The sequence below is a fragment of the Tauraco erythrolophus genome, chromosome 6, assembly GCF_009769465.1.
Source record: "Tauraco erythrolophus isolate bTauEry1 chromosome 6, bTauEry1.pri, whole genome shotgun sequence".
Classification (NCBI taxonomy): domain Eukaryota; kingdom Metazoa; phylum Chordata; class Aves; order Musophagiformes; family Musophagidae; genus Tauraco; species Tauraco erythrolophus.
Window position 1 is genome coordinate 28,765,098 of NC_141470.1, and position 26,602 is coordinate 28,791,699.

General features: G+C 42.2%; 1 protein-coding gene across 1 annotated transcript in view; it reads left to right on the plus strand.

Annotated features, from left to right (window-relative positions):
- The window catches only part of AMBRA1 (autophagy and beclin 1 regulator 1), a 141,774-nt gene that overhangs the window by 84,521 nt on the left and 30,651 nt on the right, over positions 1 to 26,602 (plus strand). The window contains 3 exon segments of the mRNA XM_086613535.1: positions 7,192 to 7,380; positions 7,833 to 7,987; positions 23,401 to 23,540. Of these exon segments, the coding sequence (XP_086469661.1) occupies positions 7,192 to 7,380; positions 7,833 to 7,987; positions 23,401 to 23,540 (484 nt within the window).

The window sequence follows — 26,602 nt, forward strand, 5'->3', positions numbered from 1 at the left end:
TTCCAATGATGGGGCATCCGCAGCTTCTCTGGGCAACCTGTACAGGGCTATTTACCTCCCAGTCCCTGGGAAATTGGAGGAGCTAGGGGAAAGCCACCAGTAGCCTATCTCATTACAAAAAAATCTCTTACTGTGTTATTCCTACAGATGAAGTATCTGTTTTTTCTGTCTCATCTCCTTCCTTCACATTGTATAGAATATTATGGTGTAATGTCTATAGCCTGGTGGGAAATAAAAGCCCTGCTTCTGGATGGTAGCCTTCGACATTGTAAAAGGGGAAGATGCTCTGTATTTTGTCCTTGAGAGCCATTCTGTCTCTTGGGAAGGAGCACACAGTATCATCTTGACAGTAGAATATTGTGTTGAACTCGTGTGCCAGTGCTTTGACATGTCTTGTTATGTGCCAGACTTTGTAGTGCTAGTATAAAGTTGTTTGCTGAGTATCAGTGCTCAAGGCAAAGTTTTACCACGTGGTGGCAATACTTTCTGTGGTCCAGCCAGACTCTGGAATGGAATAAAGATGAAGTCAGAATGGGAAACATCTTGCTGCTAACTTAAATTTTTTGGGACTTCTCTGCAAGCTTGTAAAGTATTTGAAGAGTGCTACAGCTGCTAATAGCTTGCTCCCCCCACCCCACCCCCCGCTCCTCATCTGGCTGCTGCTGAGAAAGCTGTGGATTAAAAAAAAAAAAAAAAAAAATAGTTTGTTTATAATTATGGAATCTCTTACAAAATAAGAACCATCTGCTCCTCAAGACATCAATATTTCAGTCTTCTCCCTCTCGCCTACCAGGATACTTCCATTCTGACATAGCTTCCAATTAGCTGGAAACTGGGCTACAGTTTCTGTTGTTATTGTGCCCTTCTTGAAGGCAGGGTTCTTGCTACCAGCCCATCTCCATCCTCTGACTCCTCACTTTGTGCTTCATAGTACGTGACTTATCCATCTTGATTTACTACCATTTGGAAATGTTCAGTTTTACTCTGCTTCTTCCTTTTTACATGCTGAGCCCAGCCCTGGCATTTCTAGATTGTTAGCCATATCTCCCTCTGCCAAGGTCTAACAGAAATGTATGAAGATGTAGCAGCTGTGCTCATCCTAAAACAGGTATTTGCCAAGCTTGCCTAGGCACGGAACAAAGACAAGCTGCAAGTTTGACAAGGTGCACAAATCTGTAGAGATATTGTGAAGCTAAATGTGTAACAGTGGAGTGATGGGTTGGAGAAGGTTTTTTTCTGACTCTTTATGCTCTTGGAAATAAACTATTTTCCCTGTAAAACATGTGACCTCAATAGCTTCTTTTTTTCCTATCATTTCTTATGAATCAGAGGTGGTCATGTGAGAAAGTCCACTTACACAGAGAGGGCTATTGCACTTCCTGGGACTGACTTGAGCCACAAGTGGTTTGGGAGTTCAAGCAGATGAAATGATACAGCTGAAATTTGGGACTGCCTGCCAGGTCCGCTCTCCATCAAAGAAATGACTCTGTGGTCAACCTCCATCTCTGAGCAGCTCTTCTTCCTGTTACAATTAAACAAAGAAAAGATAGTTTGGAAGTAGGATGTTTTCCACTGAAACGGATGCGTCTGAGCCAGTGACAGCAGCATGATTAGTGCAGCCCTGTGATCTCAGCGGCTGGGCCCCAGCACCCTGCGGAGCCCTGGGCTCAGGACTTGGCTCCACAGCAGCGACCTCGCTAATGCTCAATCCAGCAAGCTCACGAAAGAGGACTCTGGCTGTCTTACGGAAATGACTTTGCAGGGTCCTGTGGGATTTTAGTCTCTGCCCTGTCTGTCTTTATTAATTGCAAAATGGAAAAGATGGCTTCAGATTTCTTCTCTCCTTTTGCCTGTTTTGCTTTTAATAACTCTGAAATGGAACATGACCTGGTCTTAAACTGTAGTTGTCAGTTGTATCAGCATCGGGGTAAGGAATTTATTTGGCAGCTGAGACAATACTGTCTCTGACATTTATTTAATATTCTTCTACTAAGTGTTGCATATCCTTAAAATTTCCCGCAGCTAGGTATCACATTGGTGAACAGTGTAGAGTATAGCCTTTCCACAGGTAAAATATTTGAAGATTTTATCTCTTTTTTATATCTTTTGAATATAGTTTCTCTTATGCTACTCACTGCTCATTATTTCATTTTCTAGCCATTGCGGCTGAACTGGTCTAATTCTTCCATATTTATTCACGTGTCCGGAATTTGTCCTGTTCTAACTCTGGCTGCAACTTGAGGAAGGTGATTTGATCAATACTTACTGATCCAGAGTGGGATGCAGAAGAATTTAAAAGAAGAAAAGGTGGGGGGGGGGAATAAGTATGCTAAACAATGTATAAACAGGAGCAGCTGTTAAGAAAGTGTCATCCTTGAGAGTGGCTGGGAGCGGATGGTGCCCCCAGCACTGTTTTCCTTTGGCAAACAGTGCTGTTGCTGCTGGCGTTCCAGGCTTCAAGCATAATTATTCTGTAGGTGTGAGCACTCCAAGTGGGCACAACAGCTTGATTAATTTGTTCTCTGATGTTTCTTTTGATCTGTTCTGTCAGCTTGGTGGCCGCATTAACAACAAAAGAAAACAAGAGATGAAAGGGCAGCCTTGTTGTAAATGGTTTTCCAAAAATAGCTTCCCCCCCCCTAAAATCTTTTGTATTGGCTTCATTTTCATAGATCAGGCCTCAAGCTCAAAGAAATCAAATAGCCTGTGGCTTTGTCAAATGCATGGGTATCTTCATCCTCCCCATGTCCTGGGAATCTCTTAGATGCTGTTCCTTAAAATGAAACCTTGCTGAGATCTCCATCTCTCACATTTAGACTTTTTGTGCTGGCACAGTAGGCTCCCTTGCTTCTAGGTGTAACTGCTACCTTAGTCCCTCATCCTTAGTAAATGAGGGAAGAGCAAAGAACCATGATGCCAGCATGAATCAGATATTGAAAGACTGAAATAAAGGGTGCTCTTTCTTGTTCAGTGCAACTTGCATCTGTGATGTTTTATGTTCCAGGCACACATCAAGGGGGAAAGATAGTTCACTTCTGGCAGGGGAGCTCACAATCTGTTTTGCTAAAAGGCATTCAACATATGCAACAAACTTTAAAAAGAACAAGACACTCAGTCATGTTGGCCTTCGTTGTGGACTGCTCACCAAAAACCTCTGTGCTGTGCTGAAGGAGGGAGGGGTGGGGAAAAAAGAGAAAAAAATATGTAGATAGAAAAGGAGTGAACATGTCCTAGATGATAAATAGATTCTTGGTGACTGGTGATTCAAAGCCAACATTGTTTTAAAAAGACATACAGTAAATGCTAGATGAGGAAGAGGATTAGGGACCTGGAAAGGAAAAAAATAACCATGGAACCGCAAGGATATGTACAAGATGTGACAGTGTCCCTGAATCTGTAAGTAATACAGAAGAAATACAAGTATTTCTTACCTTACACAAATAAAGATTTGAAATTCTTTTCTTATGAATGTCCAAGGTTGCATTAGATTAAAAAGAACCCAAACTTTAAAATCTGAGAGGAGATATGGGTTCTATAGACTGATTTTCAATAGTTATAGCAACAAGGAAGAAACATCACCTGTGCCCAGAGAAATGAGTACATGTCCCTCTAAAACTTCTTGCACCTCTTTGAAAAGCATCAAGAGTCCATCAGTATAGAAGGATCCCTGGGCTAAATGACACCCGTACCTTTGGACTGATGAAGCAAGTGTACAATCTCTTTACTTCCAATATTAAGCATCAAATGACAGTAGTTAACCTTGTAGAGAGACCGTGGCTTCCTCATGGAAGCTGCATCCTGAGCCCAGAGATGCAGGACAAAACTTGGATATCTAGCACAATAGGAATGAGAGAAAACAGTTCTTAGACCCCAAAGAAAGGGACTGGACTATATTTTCTCTTCTGATAATCAGAGTTTTTTGCAGGGGGTGTGGTGGGGGCCCGTTTCATAGCTGTATTTCTGACAAATGCTCTCCCTGTGTAATGTGTAGTTTTGTTCTGTTGCTGGCCTTCTTGCTTGGCGCTCTTTCAAGTAGTTAACTTGGGTTTGGCTGAGAGAGTCCATATATTCACCTGTCCGATAAGTACCCATTCCCTCCTCACTCCCCCCCCCCGCCTTTTTTTTCTTTCAGTGTTTTAGATCACTGCTGATTAGACTAGAACTACAAAGGAATTGGTGAGAAAGGACCCCCTTAGCCATGAGTCTGTCTCCTATAGTTCCTTTTACTCTGTCTTAAACTTGGTTAAATTCTTTGCCACTTTTACTTCTGTTAAAAGACTATTCTAGAATCTTGCTATTCTGGTAGAAATTGAATTTCCAAACTTAATGGCTGCTTTTAGCCACTTACTCACCTGTCAACATTATTTTTGAAGAGAACTGATGTTTTTTCTGGCGCTTTCTGGTATTTTTTGTAAATATAATCCAATTTCCTTGCAATTTTTTGTTGTTGGTTTTTTGTTTGTTTGTTTGTTTTTGTGGGGTTTTTTAAGTGTCATTTTCCCCAGTCATCTTCCTAGCTCTTTGCTGGACTTGTTACCAATTAGAGTTTAATCTTTCTTGAACATGACTTACCAAAACTGTGCCCAGTATCCTGCATGTAGTTTCAGCACAAGATTGTATATTAGCACTGATACTTCCATTGTAAGTGTGCTCCATAGTGCAGTTTAGGATTGCTGTCTCTTTCACTGTTACGCCAGATTGACAGCTCAGTCTTTGCTATGGTCACCAAAGTTGATTCTCAATTGGTTCCAACTGAGAAGCTCCTAGGTAAAGCAGAAATTTATAAATGTTAACGCGCTCTAGAATTCTTTCGTTTCACTTCTGTTATGTCTCTGTGTACTTCACTACGTGGTCTGATCATGCTCTGTTAATGAAATTGCCATCAATCAGCTCTGCTCTGTGCCTAGCCCATTGATAAAGCTAATAAATAGGACTAGTTTTGAAATGAGTCATTGAAGAACTCGCAAGAATCCTCCCAATTTGACAGGGATTACAATAGTGCAACCTGTTGTCGTGAATCCTTTGGCTACTAGTTAACAGCATATACTGCAGGTCTGGTGTTAGTGCCCATCTTCTCTTGTGATGACATGGCTACTTGAGTGAAGCCTGGATTTAAAAAAGAAAAAGGGCAAATTTTAATTCTACTTTTTAAAAAATTAGATAGTATAGTCTTTAATCTTTATTCTGTTGTGTTTCTGTTCAGCTAGCTTCAGACTAAGTGCTTGGGAATTTTGTCATCTTTTGGACCGTCTGTTCTTTGAAGGGCCATGTGTATTTTAGATTCTGTTATTACAGCACTGACAGTGACTCCCATTATTTACCTTTTTCTGTTTAGCACCTTTCTGTTTATACTAGGCTGAAAATTACTGTTTTTAGCAGCTTCGAGACTGAAAAAAATGGTTGAATAAATTTAGAGTACAGGTGTAGGTGGTTTGGTACAGAATGTAATTACGTAGTCCACTTTTTATCCTCGTCGTCTCTTTCATTGGAGTTTCTTAAATGGAACAGAAGAAGTTGATACTCAACCATGTAGAAAAGCAGTTCCCAGGAAGAATGTCTTTAAGACCAGAAGAGCTAAAGATGAGATTCAGCGAGTGTTTTAAATCAGCAATTCTGGAAGAAGCAGCAGTCCTGTCTGCTTCACTGTCGTGACTTCTTTTTCTGCTGCTGCGAGTGTCTATGTGGCCATGTGGCGTACCAGGTTGGGAAACTATTCTGGCTTTAAAGTGACCTAGACAATAGTCAGTAATTTCTCAGCTGTATCAGTTCCCTGATGTAGCTTTCTTTCCACAGAGTTGTTGGAAACAAAGGGCAGGGATTGTTTCTTCTGGCAGCAGCACCAGTTTGTTAAAGCATTGAGTTACAGCCTTAATTTGATTTGGAAGTTCAGACTTTCAGAAGTATGCACAAAGCATTCTTGGCACCATTCTTCTGTTAAACTATTAAGGAATCTAACCCAAAAAGTGCCTTCATAAACTCACCTGCAAATTTAGCTGAACAAATCAAAGCCACTTCTAGGCTGGGCATGATCTGATGGTTTAGAAAAAATCTCTGCACTGTAGAAGTTGACATAGTGCTCCACATGATGCTATATCTTCAGACATGTGAGATGAGGTGTTCAGTCTTCTAGCATGCAAAGTTTCTGTATTTCAAATGTAGGCTTTATTTTTATTTGTTTATATTTCTATCCCCTTGAGTTTGAAAATACTAGATTCTGAAATTTCCCCATTCCCAAACTAGTGTATGCAGTTTCAGCTTCAAATCTCCTGGAATAATTGCAGCAGTTTTAGTGAAAACTGGAGCGCATTTAGGTCAGGCTGAGGGAGCGAACATAACTCCAGCCTTGTCTTATCAAGCCACCATTGAACTGTTGGTGATGACTGTGCTAAAAGGCCTTGGAATCTCATTGTACTAAGAATGGCACAAATTTGTAGTAAGATTCAGTAGCCTAAAGACCTTACAGCCTGCATATGCAAGGCATGGAGGGGAAAAGGTTTGTACAAGGTCACCCAGCAAATCACCAGCAGAGATTAAAGTAAAACTTATGTTTTTTGAATTGCTGCTCACTACCCTGTCTGCTGAACAGGTACTTCACTGACTGCATGAGGGTCTCAAATAATGGAGGACTGGCTATAGAAGTCTCTGCCCTTTCTCACTTGCTGTATCCAAGAGTGGTGTAAAAATCAGCTGTCAGAAGTGAATGTCTCTATCTGCAGGGAGGAATTTTTCTCTCATCTCCTGTTTATTGGAGATAAGGGGAGCTTGGAACTAGGGGCTCCACATGAAAAAGGGAAATTAATTAAGTTGAGCTGTTTCTAATGATACCACTGCTGGAGTTTGTCAGAGTCATGATTTGAGACTTGTTTAAACTGTGCTGTCCTTTGCAAAGGATGGTGTTATGCTCAACAAAAGAGGGGTTTGATAAAGTGCAATTGCCACTATTTCTTGGCTGAAGGCTCCAGGAGGTGAGTAGATTTCATTTCCTGGGCTCATTGCAGTGTCTTATCTCCGTTTTGGAGCAAGTTTTACATTAATCAAGGTATTAACGTTTCGTAAACTTTTGGAGGAAGCTAAATGTCTTGAGTGCCTTTTGCATGTACTGTCAAGTCTCCAACATTAGGTTTAAATCTTATTTTGTTCTCTGTTGAACCCGAGTACTTTAATCACTGTTCGTTTCTTTCTTCTTTGCAGCCTCTGTGAATGTGCTTGTTCAAAACTGCAAGATTTACAACGATGCTAGCTGCGATATCTCTGCTGATGGGCAGCTGCTGGCAGCCTTCATTCCCAGCAGTCAAAGAGGCTTCCCTGATGAAGGAATACTGGCTGTGTATTCTCTGGCACCTCATAACTTGGGCGAGATGCTTTACACAAAGCGATTTGGTAAGCATGCAAGAAGTCAGGGTGGATGAGGGTGCGAGAAGTTACCTCAGAACTCAGCCTTCAGTGAGAAATGCAATAGCCTGAGCACCGGTGGTTGTAGTAACAGGAAATATTTTCTTGGCCTCCAACCAGCAACAAACATAGTACTGCTGGAGAGAAGCTTGCGGTATGGTCTGGGAATGTAAGGTGCTGGTATGGGGGAGCTGCTAAGGGATAGTTCTTTATTCCTTAGAAAACTTCATTGTCTTAGTGGGAGGACACTTGCAGCAAGGAAATGTAGCACAAGATTTGTACCTCTGCAGGTCTTCTCTATTCTTCTCTACCCTATATAATAATGAGCTTAGTATGTTGTACATTACGGGAATGCTGGAAGGGAATGGAGAAGCTGTGAGGATGAAGTATGGGAAGGAACGTCAAACTGTGAGAGGAATAACCCTCTTTTCTCTTCATAGGCCCTAATGCCATTTCTGTGAGCCTGTCTCCAATGGGCAGGTATGTAATGGTGGGACTGGCTTCCCGACGTATCCTGTTGCACCCCTCCACAGAACACATGGTTGCTCAAGTCTTCAGACTGCAACAGCCCCATGGTGGAGAAACCTCTATGAGGGTGAGTGTATGTGTATTCTGTTCCTGTGTGTTTTCATCAGTGATTTTGTGTCGCTTTGGCTCTAGCCTAGTAGTTAGTTGCTGGGTTATGACAGCAAAGAGGTAGCACGCTCCAGGCCAACTGAGTAATAAACATGTGAAGGAATTTATTACAGAGGTATGTAAACATCGCTGGAGAATATAAATATAATAGAATTGTGAAACTTTACTCTGGTTTCACATGTGATGACAAACAAATATATTGCACATCGCAGAATACATTCTTAAGTCTAGATATAATTCAGAGTACCTAGTAGGTCTTTTGTACTTCTTTGGGTAATACACATCTTGTTTGTTGGCTTTTCTGAGGGTTTTTTTCAGCTGAGGCTTCAGAATAATTTCCTAACATTCCTAAAAGCGGCTAACCTCTAGGAGAGCAGCCGCCAGCAGTTTCAGGAAGGGTAGGAGCCAAGCTTCGTATCATACTTGCAGACTGAAGGTGAGGCTTACCATACTTTTGCCAAACAGGCTTTTGTTGGCTATTTGTTCATGAGCTTTCTATGTATATATAGACATATTTTGGTGATGGAGTTATCTTTCTGTACTGCTTCTTTGTGGGAGAGCTGGACCATGACCCAGTCTGACTTGTTTAGTACCCGAGGGAAAACCTTCATCTTTTTGCAAACTGGCAAATAGAGTTGAGAGAGCATGTATGTCTGTCTGTGTTCATCAGAGGAGCATAACAGCTCTTCAGTGACAGTTTAAGATGGGAAAAGCCATGTCTAGTTGATAATGCAGAAAGAGAGTAGAGGAGGCAGAACTAGGTAATTTCTAAAGCTGAAATTTGGGCCGGATTCAAGTTTTAGGCTATGTAGTCAGATGACTTGTTGCAGGAGGTGAAAAATCGCTATTCAAACCTTTTCACTTTGGGGGCTAACTTGATGATAGTTGAATTCATTCCGTGAGCAGCTTTTTTTTTCCCTGTCTCTCAAAAAATTCTGTTTTAAAAGGCCCCTCTGATTATTATTACTTCTGGCAGAGTTTTACCAGTGTACAAGGGTTGCAGTGAGCCATTTGTGTAGTGGCACGGCACTGGGGAGAGACTTGCCTCTGGGAGAAAGTGCTTGATTCACCTTCAGACTCTAGTTGCTCTCCAGACTGCTCATGATTCAGAGAAGGTCATCTCACAGCTGCGTCATTACATGAGCTGCTTTATCAGCTGACATAAAACTCTTGTTTATTGTTGTTATCTGCTCCATCTTGTAAGCCGAGGGAAGATCAATGATGAGGCTATTCTTTGGTGCACCAGTCAGCACTTTTTCAGCTCTGGCTCTAAGCTACCATTCTGGTATGAGCCTCTTCAGGTAAGAGACAGAAATGAAAAAGTATTTATGAAAAAAGCACAATTTGGTTATCAAGTACAGTTAGTGAAAGTTATGTGGATATAAGATCACTAATTGCATGAATTCAGTATCCTGTAGATCCTTTTAAAAGTGTAGTCTGCTCTGACACTCTTTTTTCAGTTATTTTAAGATCCTCGTGAAATACATAGCTTTTACTGCCAGATACGGGAGTATCCCTTCCCACAGTCTTTTTACCACCTCATAATAAGTTAAGAAAGAGAAGTCCTATTAGCTAAAATCATGTTCCTTCCTCTCATCCATCCTTTACATTTGCTCTAAACTGCAGTTGCTATGGCTTCTAGCCCTTCCTTTAGGAGACGTTTTTTTGTAGCCAGCTAAATCGGTAAGCTTCTGTCTAAATCTTCAATTTATATTTCTTCATCTCCATTTCAAACATATCTTCTTTCCCTATGGTGTGTTAAACTCTTCAAATGCTTGTACTCTTGATCTTAGTCACTGTTTAAGGGAATACAAAGCATTACTTCACTAATCTTTTCTTGTAATTCAGTCTTCCAGCTTTCATTTTATTCTCTTCTGAATTCTCTCAAAAACACCCTTCTTTTTTTCTTTTCTTTTTTTTTTTTTTCCCTTCCCCCCTCATTCTGGGATATGTTTAAATGTACATAATGTGATAAGCATAGTGCCGACAGAGGGTACTTTTTCTGCATTTTTGGACTACGGGGCTTTGCTTATGCAGTCAAATCTGTAGTTTTTTTCTTTTTTTGCTGTTATAGTGCATTGAAAATTGTGTACAATCTTTCCCACTCTTGCTTTTCAGACTAGCTCCACATCACTGCACTCCTGTCTTTCTCATCTGCTGTAGTTCTGGATTATTTTTCTCCAGATGGATTGCATGTATTCTAAAGGTTGCTTTTTTCATCTTTCTTGCACATGTATTTTTAGCTTCCAAAAACCTTTCCCCCACGTTTCAAATCTATCCAGTCTAGCAGGATTTGCTAACTAATTTGCTGTTTTCCCCTTTCCCACATCATGTTTAAAGATGTTAAAAATGTCTCATTTCTGACTGCTTTGCACTCCTAGCTTTCTGCGTATGTCACAGGGTCACAACTAGACCAGTCTGAATTTGGTTAAAAACCCTTCCTGCGGGATGATGTTGAGTATTTCTTCAACATTCTGGTGTGCTGTTGGTCATCTTTGTGCAGTCTGTAGGATCAAACTTGGAAAACATGTAGCTGTTAATCTGGTAAATATTATTCCTTCATCCAGTTGCAGAAATTAGTAGATCAACTACAGGTATTTCTGTCTTGAGTTTTGCAATACTTTTCAAGACATGTAAAATGAAAACAGAGCTTTAAGTGGGAAACTTTATAATATTCTTAGCACACTGTCTTTGCAGTGGCTGACGTATTCCTGTTCAGTTGATTAAAAACCTGTTTGCAGCTTGGCCAGCATGCAGTAGAAAAAGATTTAGGAAACCTGGTGAAACTGTATTCTTCAATCTCTGATTTAATGTGAACAGTAGAGAGAATCAGAAGGCATCTCTGTTGCCTCTGTGCCAACAGCTTGTAATACGAAGCAATTGTTACTCAACTTCTTAATTACAAATAAGTCATAGCCATGTTTTGAAGCGATGCTTTGTGTATATTTTAATTTCACATTACTCACAAAACTCCCAAGAGAGAAATTAAAGAGAAATGCTACATCACATTCTATGAAAATTCTTGTAAGTTGTCTCACAGTCGTTCCTTCCTTCCTTGATGCCTTTTGATTCACAATCAATGAACTGGGAGAGTAGGGCTTGGCAGTATGACCTGTAAGTCACTGCAAAAGCATGGCAGCCTGTTGAGGAGTGAAATACAGTGATTATTTCTGCTTCCGGTTAACCCCTCTTCCACATCCTTGGCTAGCAGTCAGTGGAGTGCAGGTTTCTATTCCTCAGAGAGTTTTCTCCATCTTACCATTGAAATAGAGATTTTGAAGATGCAATTAATTAGTTTTGTTACATGAAACTCTAATACATTACATGGCACCTAGAAATCCACTGGTTGCTGGTGTAATTTTCAGAATTGGAGAGAAATGTTATCTATGAGAACTACAGAGAGAACTACAGAACTACTTTAAGGAGCAGCTTGGTTATACAAGTATGCATTGTCTATATACATCTTGCTCTTAATATTTCGGAGGGTTTGGGTAGAGTTCTACAGGTCAGGGCTGACATGATTTGACAGTTATGAATTGTGTTCAGAAATGGAGTAGAAGTAGTGAATTGTCATCAGATATGATAGTCATGAGCTAGACCTTCATGTTCTTTTTATTCATTCCCCTGAGACTGATCTGTTTAGCATTTCAGATGGAAACCTGGCTTTGCTAAAGAACAAGTTTGTTTTTCAGACCGAGGCTTAAAAAGCTCTCTGGTAGTGTTGACTTTTAACAAGAGTAGAATGCACAAGCTTCATTTTTTGTTTTGTGGTTTGGCTTTTTTGCAAACCTAGCTAACATCTCTGAAATTTATCTGTAGCTGGAGAGTACAAAGGAGGAGTTGTTTTTAGCAGATCTCTAGCTTGGGGATGGTACAAGTAGCAGTGATAGTGGGAATTGTCTGGAAATATTTGAGTTTCAGAGATGGGAAGTTTGGAGAAAAGACTCCAAATATGGAGTAAGAATAAGTTTTGCAGCCTATTTTGAAAACATAAGTGGAGTTGATCTGCAAATAAAGAGGATCTGTTTTCAGGCTGCTTTTGGTCTAGAATGGTTTCTGAATTCTGTATGATTCCAAGAGCATATGGAGGTTAAAGAACTTGGAAGAACATGAAATTAGAAACTTGATCAGAGCTGAAGTTTTTTAGAAATGTAGAAGAGTAAGAATCATATTGCTCTGGATCTGTTAGCAGTGGATATTAGTGAGAAAGGTGGCCAGAAGGTAGTTTTATTTCTGGCAGTCACAAATTCTGATGCCCTTGCAACGTTTAATGTTTTTCATTTTACCCAGAGGAAGCTAACTCTGCAATATCAGAAAAACATAATTACTGTAATCTGAATTAAAATAAAAGTTGGAAAGGAGCTTTTAAGCTGAGGATACAGAAAGTGAGGTCAGTGATAGAAAAATTTGATTGATATGAAGCTGAAGAGCAAATCATGCAATTTGTGGGGATAAGGTGGCTTAACCAAGTGCTATCTCAAATATCGCATTGTGCTTTGAATCTGGAAGGAAATTCAGGCTGTGGAGATCTAGAATTAGCTCTTGACAAGACTACTGGTATTTGGGAAACATCCTGATAAAGTGGTCAGTCAGTAGCCTGGATGGAACAGAATACGCGTACACTTCCATTGTAAACACATGGAGAATTTCAAATACTGCAGGAAGAAGGGCCTGAAGTAGGAAGGCACAAAGAGTTTTAGCACAGAGCCAAGCTTTTTTTCAGCATGTTAACTCTTAACAAGGACAATGCACAGAATATGTGAGAAGATGCACAATTTTATGGAGTGCTGTTGTCTTCTGAGCTTCATGCAAGTGTCAGTAGAATGTATGCAGTGTGGCCTGCAAAGGTCACTGCCAGGCCTCGTTGACTCACTGGATGAGCCATGAATGCCCTTGCAACCATAAGCGAAGGGGCTTTAAGCCTGAAAGCAAATGGCTGTGCACGTTTGCTTCACTAGGGTGCAAGTTACAGTTTTACCAGAACCCTTGATAACGTGAAAAGAAAATTGATTTGGAGAACATATGGAGGTGGCTTCCTGTAACACGTTACTTCCATTGGAAGTGTTCATATGAAGTAACGTACTTCTGAAAACAAGAGTAGTTTGCAAGAAAGGGAGTACCAACCTCTTGCTGTGTTACTGAAAAAGCGTGCTTATTGGTGTGGTCCCTTGTGTCTCCTTTCGAGAGAGATTTTGACATCTTCTGGTAGACGGGGGACCTTCTGACAACTCTGAGTAGAATTGCAAATAATACATTCGATTACTGCCGAAAGACATTTTTCACTGTTGGCAGAAGTTGAAGCAGGTAGATGTTTCTTAGACTACCAGAAGTCCAAGCAGAGTCACAGGCTGCATGTACTTGTTGATACTAGGAAGAGGGCATGGGGACAGAACCCTTTTCTGACTGATGTGGGAAGTCCCTCCTTTTAGTACAAAGTAGAGCATATAGTCTGATTGAGGCCAAATAGTTTTATATGCTCTATGTATAAGCAGATTCTGCCAGGTATCTTTAGAAAAACAGAGCATATCCAAAACCCACGTTGGTAAGCGCTGCTGATGTAGGGTGCTGTAAGGAGGAGCTCAATTCAACATCATTGGAAAATGCAGTGCCACCTTGGTGTTGCAGATGGCATGAAGATTGGCATAGATGTGCACATTTGAGTGTAGATGCAGGGATGATGTGTTCTAAGAGTTAGTTATATTGCTGTCTTGACCGATTAACCCATGTCTGCATGAATGAAGGCTGCTGAGACAGAATTTACAAGAAACTGTAAAAACTTAAAACTCATTAGGATCTCTACATTAAAATATTGCGTTAGTATCTCATGCAATGGTTAAACATGGGAGCAGTGTTGATTTTAGCAAACTGGTGTGAAGAAAAGGCAAATGACATCTGTTCAGGATGTTTCTGCTTCATAGGGTGTGAAGCTGAGAGCCAAGACCTTTAGTTTAATATGGAGTCCAGTCTTAGGAGTGCTGAGCTCTTGCAGTTCATATAAGGCCTTGAGCCCATTTGCTCTACAGTAGCTACTGTTAGCTTTACTTCAGTTGGGTACGTAGCTTTAACTAGATAGAAAAAAATTATGGCAAAGATGGTTCTGCATCTGAGATTATTTATGTGCTGTCATCTTGCCCAGGTCAGAGAGGGGGAAGGGAGCCAAGGTGAATTATTACCAGATTTGCACTAAACTAGCCATGGGCTGAGAAGAGGTTTGCAGTTTCATGAAGGTTTGGTGTTACTGGTTTTGGAGTGGGTTTTTTTTGGTATTTCTTCCTACTGTCTTTCTTGAATTAAGTTTAAATCAACTCTTTCCTTCAGTATTTATTTCTTCCAGATGTGTAGGCAGCTGGATGACAGCCTCTTTTCACCTAGATGAGGGTGCATGTAGCTCTGTCATCAACATATTGTTAAAGCTTGATCTCGTATGCCATTCTATTGAGGCTCAGCAGACGGGGAAGCGGGGTGGAACGGCAGCTGCGCGCAGATCCTTTGCTCTTGTCATTAGATCTTTAACATATTGTAGATTTTGCTGTTGCCGTCTCAGCATGACATTTAACGGGGAGTTCACAGGTACTGCTTTTGGCTTGCAGTCTGAGTTAAGGGCAAAAATGAAGCAGCTTGTCATTCCTTTTGCCATAGAAATGACCATATTTTTATTAGATCGTTTCAGCATTGAGAGCTGTCAGTGATTTTTGCAAGAGATGGCAATAGCTGGGGGCACAATCCTGTTTGCACAGTTCGGTTCACTTGTGCGTCTGCACTGAATATATACATATCTATCTTCCGTCACGCTAACACCCCCTTTGGCATTTCTGTTTCTCTCCCTTCATCTGTTCCAGCCACACGCACGCACAATTGAAAGGACAATTGTTTTGTTTAGCAATTTCTTGCTTACTCAGCCCTAGGTTCCAGATCTGGGCTTAGACCAGTTCCCTAAAGGGCTTTTTGGAGGTATTACCCTGGTTTTGCAGCCTTTGGGAGACAGACAGTAAATTAATGAACCACTTCATTGCAACTGTGTTATTTTCCCAAGTGAGAGGTTTGTTACCTGAGATGATCCATTTCTTCATAAGACCTAGTTCTTGTTAATGTTTTGAAGCTTCCCGCTAGTTATTTTAAAGCTTTTTCTCATGTAGTAGTTGCATGGCAGGCTTGTGAGATAAAGTACCAGCTGATAATGCCAAGAGCTATCCTAAAGAAAGAAAGGGTTAGGTGTGCTGTAATGAGCACACCTAATTCTCAAATTCTCTGGATTTGAAAAATCAGCAATAAATTGTGTGATCAAGTATGATCAGGAAGAACCAACAATGTTTTACCTTTGCATAAATTTCCCAGTCCATCCAACAGAAACCTCTGGTGCTGTCCAGTTTTAGGAATTAAATCAAGTATCCTCAGTTAAGGTTTCAGTTATTGCTGAAAATTAAGGGTTAGTTCAATTTAATTCACTTTGGCTCAGAGAGCAAAGCTACGATTTTCCGCCCTGACAACAGGTGGGCAGAAAGACGTTTGTTGTATTGGTAAAGACTGAAGATGAATTTCATATACGATCCTGTTGCATCTGGGGAAGATAAATGGAGTTGAAATAAATTTTATTTGTGCTGAGCATTAGACGATAAGATCCATTTGAGGATAAGACTGACAAATCCAAAAAGATAACTGCATTATTTTTCTCTTCTTCCATTTTAACAGAGAAGATCTAATGGAAAGACCTTTATGTTTTTGGCAGGAATCAGCTGTGGGGGAGGGGTTGAGAGAAGTGTAGACCAACCTGAGCAGTAAGAACAGACTAGGAGCAAAAAAGCAACTTTTTTTTCCCCCATCTGATGATGAGAAATGCATGCCTTTTTCTTTGCATCTGTGTGTAGATACAGAAAGAAGACTCCTTCCAAACAAAGGGGAGTCTTGCCTTGTTTCAAAATACTGATGTACCTTGTCTTATGAATAAATGTATTGAGCCATGGGTCAATTATTCCAAGGAGTGTTTGTTTCGCTTTACATTCAAGCCCCTCTGCTTTAGACAACCTAGATTCAAATTCTTCTGCAGAGGGCCCTGGGGTTTGTGGCAGGGCAAGGCATAAGCCTGAATTTCAGCAGCTTTTGTGAAATTCATAAATAGATGGCAGAGTAAAGAATCTAATCTAAGCAAAAAATGGATAGTGTTATTTATTAAGGAGATCAGGTTAGAACGTCTTATGCTTCCGAACTTTAAAAAGCCACAGACTTGTTTATACTAATTGGCAGCATTATAGAAGTCAGTGATGCAAGTGGCTTCCAGGCAGCTAAGCAAAGGACATATAGTGCTTTCAGTACAGTGGTAGATGCTTCATAGCAGCTTATCTGATATCCTGGTGTCAGAGGTGAACAAGTTAACATTTAAAAAACAAAACAAAACAAAACAAAACAAAACAAAAAAAAACCCACAACCCAAGATGAGATCTTTCACTGGCACACCCTATTGGGATCAATAAGAAGAAAAAGAAAAAAAAGAATTTATTTAGGGACTGTTCAGTCTCAGTAAGGTGCTTGCTAACAGAAAAGATGAAATGAAACTTCTGAAACTTCAAGTTCTTGTTCAAGGTCAGATTGTGAAGCAGAAGATGAAGGGCAGATGGGGAAATGCAAAATGCGTGCAGCCCTAGTTGGACTGCGGGGTTGTTTCTGCTCTGCTTATGCCTTCATCCTGTCGCAGCACCTCATCTGCTGTTCTGCAAATATAAGTCCACTTGGTCATTTTCTGCATTTTTTTGAATGTTCTTTGGGTAGTTTCATACTGTGTGTAAGCTTTGCTTTGAGGTGTGCTTTCTGTGAACTTAATATTGTGGATTGACTGTGCTTTTAGGGCTACATCTGTATTACATATTCCATGTAGCTTAGTTTGTTAAAGCATATTACAAAATGAGGTACCTGCACTGGCCAAAAGCTCTAGTATAGCTGCCATTACATTGGCAAAGCTGTGCAGCTTCCACAATTACTTTGGTATAACCTGTATCCATATGAAGAGCACTTTGTTTACCACCATAAACTTTAGATCTGTGCTGGCACAAGATAGAAGTGTTGACTGCAAGTACAGCTATACCCATCCTGCAGTGATCAACACTTCTTTCTGAAGCACTTTTCTCTGCAACCCAGGTCAGAGTGGCCATGAAGCTGTGGATTTTACCAGTCCTCCCTGTAAGACGTTTCTGTTGGGTTTAGCACATTAGATGTTTCTCTTTCTGTGTGTTTTCACGGTCAGTCAGCCTCCGGTGACAGCATTGCTTCAGTTGAAAATTAATAATTAAATTTTAGGCTGGTGCCTGATAAACCCAACTGGTCTGCTCTAGCCTTTCCTCTCCCTTTACCTGTCAGGATGGAGCTTCACAGATGACAAGATTTCCCCATGTAAACAAGAGAACAGCTGCACCCCCTCCCCATGCAGTCTTTATCAAGGCTGATCTAACAGCCCAGTTTACTGCTTGGGCTAAGCAAATGTAATGGCTTGAAATTTATTGACGTCTTGAAAGATGATGCATCTAGTCAAGAGCAGAAATGTCTCTATTGAATTTAAAAAGATAAAAAGCAAGAGTTCCTGCTGAGTTTCCCTACCCGCTTGTGCCAACTTTCTCTTCTCCTCCAGCTTCAAAATGCATTTTTGCTTTCCTGAGTGCCAGAGAGGAGAAGAAAGGTCCCACTCTGCCAAAGAGGTAGTGTTCAGCACTCCTCTGCCTTCCATTGCTCTCCTTAGAGGTGGGTAGGCCTTGAGCAAATAGACAGCTGTGCAGATGACATGGTGCCTCCACTTTGGCCAGGCACGGTGCTGCTTGGACCAGGCAAGTGGTGCAGCACCGTTTCCAACTGGCAGCAGCTCTGCGCACAGGCTTAGGGCGACCTGCTGCTGCTCTCATGACTGACAGGATCCTGGCAATTGTCCTGTCCAGCCCTTTAATGTTGGCACACCCCAGAAATGGAGGGGAGAGGTGGAATTTGAAGAGCATTGTTAAATAGCAGCAGCTTCCCTGGGACAGAGCCGGGAGGGGAAGAGGCAAACACTAGGTCAAAAACTAGGGCTTTGCAGAGCAGAGGCTTTTAGCTGAAAGTTTTCTTACCCCTCCAGGGCAGGTACAAATTAACTCTCTAGCTCTGTGCTGATGTGTTGTGCCCTGGGCCCCCTTCTTCCCACATAAATACAGCAGCTTGATGAGGAAGAGATCATTGGGAAAGATTTCTTGAGGCTGTTGATTGTCATGCAGCCTCTCCTGGCTCTCTGCCATGAGTAAATATTTAGTTTAATACCTAAGCGGTGGCTGTGACAGGTGCTACAGCACTGATGTGCCAGCACTGACAAGTTGGAGGGGGAGCAGCAGGAGTGGACTTGAGGCGGCCTTTGCACTCCACATGCAGCTCGTTTGCTGAATGCTTTGAGGGTCTATTTTTTCTTTTCCTCATGCCTTGCAGGCCTGCTTTCTCTGAGCTGTTTTCTCCCCTGCTGAATTCAACATTGAGAAAGTGACTGTGAAGTGATGAAATGAGCTTTAGGGAATTCAGTAGATGATGTACGTGCCCACTCCTGTTCATGGAGAATGGAAAAGGCACACCAAAGAGATGACTAGTTGCTTCTAGTGTGGTCTCTGAGAATAGAGAAGTTCAGACGTAAATTACTCAACCAAATCTTTCCCCATGCTCCACGGTTACAGGGGTGTAGAATGGAAGCAACCAACTGTTTCTTTAGTACTAGAATATTGTTTTTCCTTTGTCTGAGAGTTATCTTTTGTGTGGAAGCTTAGCTACTTAGACAGTTTTGGTTTTTCTAAAGGAATGCTTTCTGTCTTGCTGACATTCTCTGAACTCAGAGGAGAGATGGAGTCCCTGAAATGACAGAAGACTCCTAGAATCTCCTGTGAGGTGTGGGGAGATCACCGGAGACAGAGTTTTCTGCAAGCTTAAGCACTGGTCAAGCAATTGTTCTGTGTAATCCAGGTTGGGTTGTGTAGCCCTAAAGGGAAGGGGTGGGACCTTTCTTGCCTACTGAAATGACATTTATATGTTTATTTTGTTGCCAAGAAGATAACAGGTTGCTTACTTACTTTGCTGATTTGGACTTAAGCTTCCATAGCAATGTTCTGAAGCTCCCACTCCTCAGACTTCACAGTGTTTATAGTTAGAGAAACATACCATTCAAAGCTCCGTTTCAGAACAGCATCTGGAAACAAATGCAACTGCCAACTTCCTAAAATGCTGAATCGATACATCTAATGGTGTAACTATGTATTATTGAATTAGTAGTGTAGTGATGCTCAGAACAAGTTTGACATTGGTTATGGTGAAGAGCCTGGAAGCATTCTGTGACTGCCAGCGGGGATTGTGGGCTGGTAAAGTGTGATGCAATAGAATGTCTGTCCTAAGTGAAAATGTCACTCTATTAAAAATAAACTCTCTGGAGTCTGCGGTAGAGCGTGGTGGGCACCTTAAAAGATTAGCAGACTTTTAGAACAGTGGTTCTAAACTGGTTCCTGACCCCTTGGCCATAAACATGGCTGTTACACATGGCCTGCAACTAGTCTGTGGACCAGCCCTAGTGAAAGGGAACTGGTGAATTATCAACTTTATGCATTTGTATTGCTAGTTTAAGAGGTTTGAGGGTTCACAGCAATATTTTGACCTAGAAGCTGGAGAATTGTGTTAGTGTAGGATTCCTGTAATAACTTGAATATTATTCCTAGAAGTTCAGAACTATGAAGCATGGACAATCCCACTGGCAAAGAGGTGTAGTCACTCTGTGGTATGTTTTCAGGCTGGCTACTTTGATTGAAATATCTCAGTAACTTTTTAAAAGATTTAGCGATGGAAACAAAAAGACAAGAAAAATATCCAAAAGGAATTAGCTGTGATCTACGGAGAATAATGGTTCCTGGCAGGCTTCTGACCTTCTTTGAAGAGAGGGACCTGTGGATGTTGAAGAAACTTCAATTTTTTTTTTTTTCCACGCTGTGGATAGAGTAGGGGGTCTTGCTAATGGATGCAGTTGCAACAGCCAGTCTGTATGACTGCATCAGATTGATTAGCCGGGTTCTGGTTACTGCTGCGAGTGGTGATTATGCCAGTACAGCTGCTTTCTCTTTTTATGTACTAATTACCACACGCACGGATGTCATCACCCTTAGCACTGCATGGAGTTGTCCCATTAGTGTGGGAGTGGGAAGCAGCAGGGGAGGGGAGCTCTTCGGCATGACAAGCTGTTTAGAAGTGAATGGAGTGGAGTGATGAAGCAACTATTCTTACACAGAATTTTTAAGCCATCTTGTCTTTGAGATTCTGCCCTCAGCCAACAGTTTTGCAGGTTGTCAGAACCAGTCCCATGTCCTTGGCAGCACCTTCCATGAGGTGCTATTTACTGCAGAGCACCTGGATGCTAAGCTGTAGCTAGCGAGTCTCTCCCACCACCTTTGCTGGTTGCGAAGCCTGTGGGACAACGGCTGCGCAAACTGACCTGCCGGTGGAGGAGAGCTGCCCAGGAAGGCAGCTTCTCTAGCTGCGATACCTTGCAAAGCCATTCTCCGGAGAAGAGAAACTGTTTGTTTCTGACTTGCCAAAGAAGAATATGATGGAAAACCCTTGCAGTTCTGTAGAGGTTTGGAATGCTTATTTTACAAATTTATGCTCCCAGCTCTGGCAGACCCCTCCTTTTCCCCTCCTTCTTCCTCCTCCTCAAAATCCAGTCTCCCCATCTCAAACTGCATCATAATCTCCATGGTAACAGATGTTACCATCGTACATCTGATTTTTTTTTTTTTAATTCTTTTTTCCCCCTCTTCTTTTCCTTCCCCTGCCCTGCCCCCTGCCACAGCAAGCGAGGTGAAGAGGGAATGGGACAGACATGACAGAGAGGGGTAAGAGCTGGATAAACCCCTAAGGGCCTATTCCTGCCATCCAAACAGCGAGCTTCTCTGAATGCACTAACTGCTGAGTGATAGCCAGGGTGAAGACTGACCAGCTTCTGTCATACCGAGAAATCCTTAAGGACATTTTCTCCTCTAATGTGGCCTCCTCAGAGGAGAGGTTAAATGTGTTACTGATGACGGGAAATAATGTAGCTATATTGTTTTGCTCTGACTTTGTTTGCATTACTATGGTCAAGATGAAGGTGCTGCATGCTAGCCATTGGAGGGCATACAGTTAAGTGGTCTCTGCCTCAGATTTCTCAAGTTAAAATGTCAACCAGACAAGATGTGGGGTGGGCAGTAGAGCTACAGAGAAAAACAGGCACATAAGCTGTCATCCTGAGTCCCAGTTTGTTATACTAGCTCATCAGTCCCACCCTAATGGATTCTAATTTTTACTTCAGGCCACTTCAGTGCAGTAGTGGTTGATCTGCTTTTCTGTCTACCTTTATCCTGTTGTTCCAGCACATCCTCTTTCCCTTCACTGCTTCCTGGTCCAGCACTATCTCTTTTTCTGAGATATCCAGAAGAAAGGTTTTGTGGTTGTTACGGTTTAACCCAGCAGGCAGCTAAACACCACGCAGCCATTTAATCACTCTCCCTACCACAGTGGGATGGGGAAGGGAATTGGAGGGGAAAAAAGTGAAATTCGTGGGTTGCAATAAAGACAGTTTAATGGGACAGAAGAGGAAGGGAAATAATAATAATAATCATTATCATAATAGAATTTACAAAATAAGTGATGCACAGTGCAGTTGCTCACCACCCACTAACCGATGCCCAGCCAGTTCCTGAGCAGTGATCCCCTGGCTAACTTTCCCCCTGTTTATGTACTGAGCATGACATCATATGGTATGGAATACCCCTTTGGCCAGTTTGGGTCAGCTGTCCTGGCTATGCTCCCTCCCAGCTTCTTGTGCTCCTCCTCACTGGTAGCGCATGGGAAGCTTAGTTTAGAGTAAGCACTACTTATCAACAACTAAAACATCAGTGTGTTGTCAACATTATCCTCATACTAAATCCAAAACCATAGCTCTATACTTAGCAACAACTAAAGCATCAGTGTGTTATCAACATTATTCTCGTACTAGATCCAAAACACGGCACTATACCAGCTACTAAGAAGAAAATTAACTCTATCCCAGCCGAAACCAGTGACGGATGGATAGTTGCCCAACAGAACATCTAATGAAAACATATCTTTCGCCTGAGATTTATCCCATGGAAAATCTGAATTTGAAGTTTGTGTTTGCCTGCAGTGATTACAGGTTTAAATCCTAGGTAAATTTCTGCAGAAATTCTGTTAATGATTTGGACTTGTAAATGCAGTCTTCAGCCCTACCTTCTGAAGCCGTGATGGAACATGCTCTGCTGGCCCAGTCCACTGAAGCAGCTTGTCCCTGTCTGTTCCTGGTAGCCAAACCAGCTCGTTACCCCTCTTTCCACTTCCCTGACTTTTTTTTTATGGTCTACATGTATCATATTTTCTGGCTAAATGGAGTATTGTCAGTGTACCCAGTTCTGGTTGCTGGATAGTGGAGTACAGGAAAGTGTGCTGTACAAAAGATGTTAGCTTCTTGGAGTGGAAGGTGAGTATCTGAGTAGGTGTAATCTGTTCCGCTTCATTGTTCTTGCTTTTCAAGCTCACATGCTTCAGAAACAAACCTAGTGCAGACCAGAGAGCAGAGCTTGCTATTGGTCCTTCTGTGCACAGGGTTTTCATTCACCTGTGATGACACAGCATTTGAGAAGTGCTGGCTTGCAGCCATGCTAACTACCTGCAGTCTTAGCAGCAATTCAGCTTCTTACCTTACTGCAGGTAAAATGGATGGTGTTGGAAGGAAACCTGAACTGAGGGATTTGTTACTTGCGTACTTGTGTTATTCTCATAATCTCTGGATTTTGATTTTCCTTCGTACAGTGTTGGTGTGGGGGTTGGTCAAACTCTGAAACGTTTTCAGGAGGCTGTTTAAATGTTTAAAAAAGGAAAGAATTTGACATTATTTTTGCATAAAGTTTGGTTTGCTCGATATAAACAATAAACTTTTGATGCTGAAAGTCCAGGTACTTGCCAGCTTCCTGTTCAACCCTAGTGAGTTAAGATAAGAGGTGAAGTTCAGAAGAGTCCCAGTTGTCCCACTTTCTAATGGCTATACCACTTGTTCCCATCATTTTGTTTAATTTGTTTGAATAGAAGGACTGTGCAGCCCACTGAATCTCTTCTGCTCTGCAACTGTGTGCCAGTTGATTAAACACTTAGGGGCACATGTATGTGCCTTTCTAGCAGCTGTTTACTCTTGCTGCTGCTGGATTAGTGATTTCTTTCAACATTCTGTAAAGTGACATGTCTCTTTAGCCAGCTGCACTGTGGCAGGAAGATCGAACGTTTGTTTGAGCCTCCTTGGCTCTCCTGCCTCGAATTGTCCTGTCAAGTAACCTCCTGTTATTGTTGCAGAGAGTTTTCAACGTTCTGTACCCAATGCCTGCCGACCAGAGAAGACACGTCAGCATAAACTCTGCTCGCTGGCTGCCTGAGCCAGGCCTGGGATTGGCATATGGCACCAACAAAGGGGACCTGGTGATTTGCCGACCAGAGTAAGTGATTGCTTCACATGGAGTTAATACTGCTTTGGCCGTTTTGTTCTTAGGGCAGTGGGGATAAGATGGCTTTTCACTGCCTGGGGCATTGTGCTTGAGGGACCCAAAAAACCCAACTCCTGATTCTCCTTTTGGACTGCCACAGTTTTTACTCAAGTCTCTTACAATCGATGTTTGTTTTGCTTATTATAGACTTCTGAGGCTGTTTGAAGTGCGTCTCATTAGCTCTTTTTATTTCCAATGTCTTTCGAGGCTTTCTGGATCCTTTGTTTCACTTAATGTCTAGTGCAGTGTCTTTCAGTCTCTCTGGATTTTATGGATTTCTAAAACTTTCCAATGAGAACAGCAAATTTGTGCTGTTAGTGATATGCTTGCTTTCCTCAGCTTTCATTGACCCATTGGAGTTCACCAACCAGGTTGAATGCTGCTGACTTAGGCTTATCAAATACTTGTTACAGTATTCAAGCATGAGATTCCATGAGCTGTCACGATCTTTGTCATAATTGTGAGCAAGTCAGTGAGTTAGTTTCGTTCTCACTTGAAAACCCAATGATGTGATGTGTAGACTTTAGCTCTCTTTCATTTATACAGTGCCATGAAGGATATAACTGTCCCTTTGTACACTTGACACTAAACACAAGCTAATTTAGATATGGTGTGGCACAGATGATGACTGAGCGTCTGAGCAGTGAAACATGTATTGCTTTTAGTGTTCTTGGGCAGTCTCTGCACTACACTTTGTTGAGACCCTTTTCTCCATTGTGTTGTGCAAGTGTTTCTTTTGGAGCAGTGTTTCTTTTATGCTCAGGAACACTTCAGGGATTTCTCTTCTTCAGTTATTTCCTGGTACTAAACTACCTTGGTGTTCTTTCAAGTTATGCTTCACATGTTGAAGTTTCTTGTAACTTAAAAGCTGGCAGCAAGAAACGTGCAGCACTGCTGGTGATCTTACCACATGCATGTGGACTCCATCTGTTGTGCATGAGATCAGGCATGTGGTGCTTGAGGAGAGTCCTATGGTCAGTGTATAGAACCACTATCTTAAATCAGAATAAATATGTACAGTTGTAATAGTGACTAATTCAGGACAGCCTTCTGGTGAAATCTGTGGTTGGAATTCAGATGGGACCAATTTCAGTAGTACTGAATGCCAGTGCTCTTCAAATAGTCCTCTTGCTCTCTTGAACATAATCTTGCATCACGGCCTTTTTTATATGTTAAGTTCTTCAAGATATTATTATGGAATAAGCTATAATCGCTCTCCTCCAGGATAAGTGGCTTTGTTCAACAATAGTTGCTGTACTTTCTAAGCAGAAGAATTATTCAGGAATAATGGCTCTCTTATAGAATCATAGAATCGTTTAGGTTAGAAAAGACCTTTAAGATCATCAAGTCCAACCATCTTGTGGTTTAGCCCAGCTGGTAGCACTCACTCCTTCCCTCCTCCTCCCCTCACCTCCACCCTGCTCTTGTAGGGTGGAGAGGAGAAAATAAATGTAACAAAAGGCTTGAGGGTTGAGATAAGAATAGGAAGGGATCACCCACCAACCATGGCCCTGGGCAAACTGGCTGGGCTTGGGGAAAAGTCTGTTTAATCCATTATCACTTACTGCAGAGAGGATAACAAGAAACAAAGCCAGATCTTAAAAACACCTTTCCCCCAAGACTCCCTTCTTCCCAACTCTACCTCTTCTCCCCAGAAGTGCAGGGGAACAGGGAATGAGGGTTGCAGGTCAGTTACGCTTTTTCTGCTGCTGCTTCCTTAAAGGGGGAGGACTTCTTACACTCTTCCCCTGCTCCAACATGAGGCCTCTTCCCACAGGAGACAGTTCTCCACAAACTTCTCTGATGTGAATTCTTCCCACAGGATGCAATCCTTACCCATTGGATTGCTCCAGTCCAGGCTTTCTCCACGGAGTCACGGCTTCTTAGGGCGCAGCTGCTCACCCCAGTGTGGGGTCCCTTCCCATGGGCTACAGATACATCTCTGCTCCACCATCAGTCTCCAGCAGTGTGGGGTCCTTTCCTACAGAGACAGTCCTCTATGAACTCCTTCAGGCACAGACATCTCTGCTCCAGCGTGAGGATCTCCACGGGCTGCGGGTGGATCTCTGCTCCACCGTTAATCTCCATGGGTGGCAGGGGGGCTGCCTGCTGTGTCACCATGGGCTGCAGGGAAATCTCAGCTCCGACACACCTCCTCCCACTTTATTTTCACTGACCTTGGTGTCTGCATAGCCATTTCTCTTGGGTCTCAGTCCTCTTTCTGCTCCAGCTGTGCTGGGCCCGATCAGCCCAATGAACCTCAGTGATCCTGGCAGGAATGAACTCTGCCCTGAGAGTAGGGCACTTCAGAGCTCTCCAAGCCACGCCACCATGGCCGTCACCAGTCGAGTGGCAGCAGCCCAACCCAGAGAACCACCCACATAGGAGGCCGGGATGGGGGACACAGCCCCCCCTGCTTTCCCCCTCTCTTCACTGCACGTCAGGCCTGGATTGCATTCCTTTGTCGCCTTCTTAAATGTCATTCACAGAGGCGCTGATTGGCTCAGCCTTGGCCAGAGGCAGGTGCAACCTGGCCAGAGACTGGTCCCACTGGTTTTGGAGCCTGGGAAACTTCTGCAGCTCCTTACAGGGGCTATCTCTGCAGCCCCTCTCTTGCTACTGAAACCCCACCACATAAACCCAGCACAAACCCTTAACCTGCAAAGTGCATGCACCACTAAACGGCGTCCCTAAGCACCACATCTACATGTCGTTTGAATACCTCCAGGGATGGTGACTCAACCACTTCTCTGGGCAGCCTTTTCCAATGGTTGACAGCCTTTTCTGTGAAGAAATGTTTCCTAATATCCAATCTAAACCTCCCCTGGTGCAACTTGAGGCCATTTCCTCTTGTCCTGTTGCTTGTTACTTGGGAGAAGAGACCAACACCCACCTTGCTACAACCTAACTCTAGAGAGTTATTCTGAGTTATTTACAGTATAAAGAAGTGATAAGATCTAGTCTACTGATTATGGCTCATGAGATGAAGTTGGACAAGAACCCAGCGAATTAAA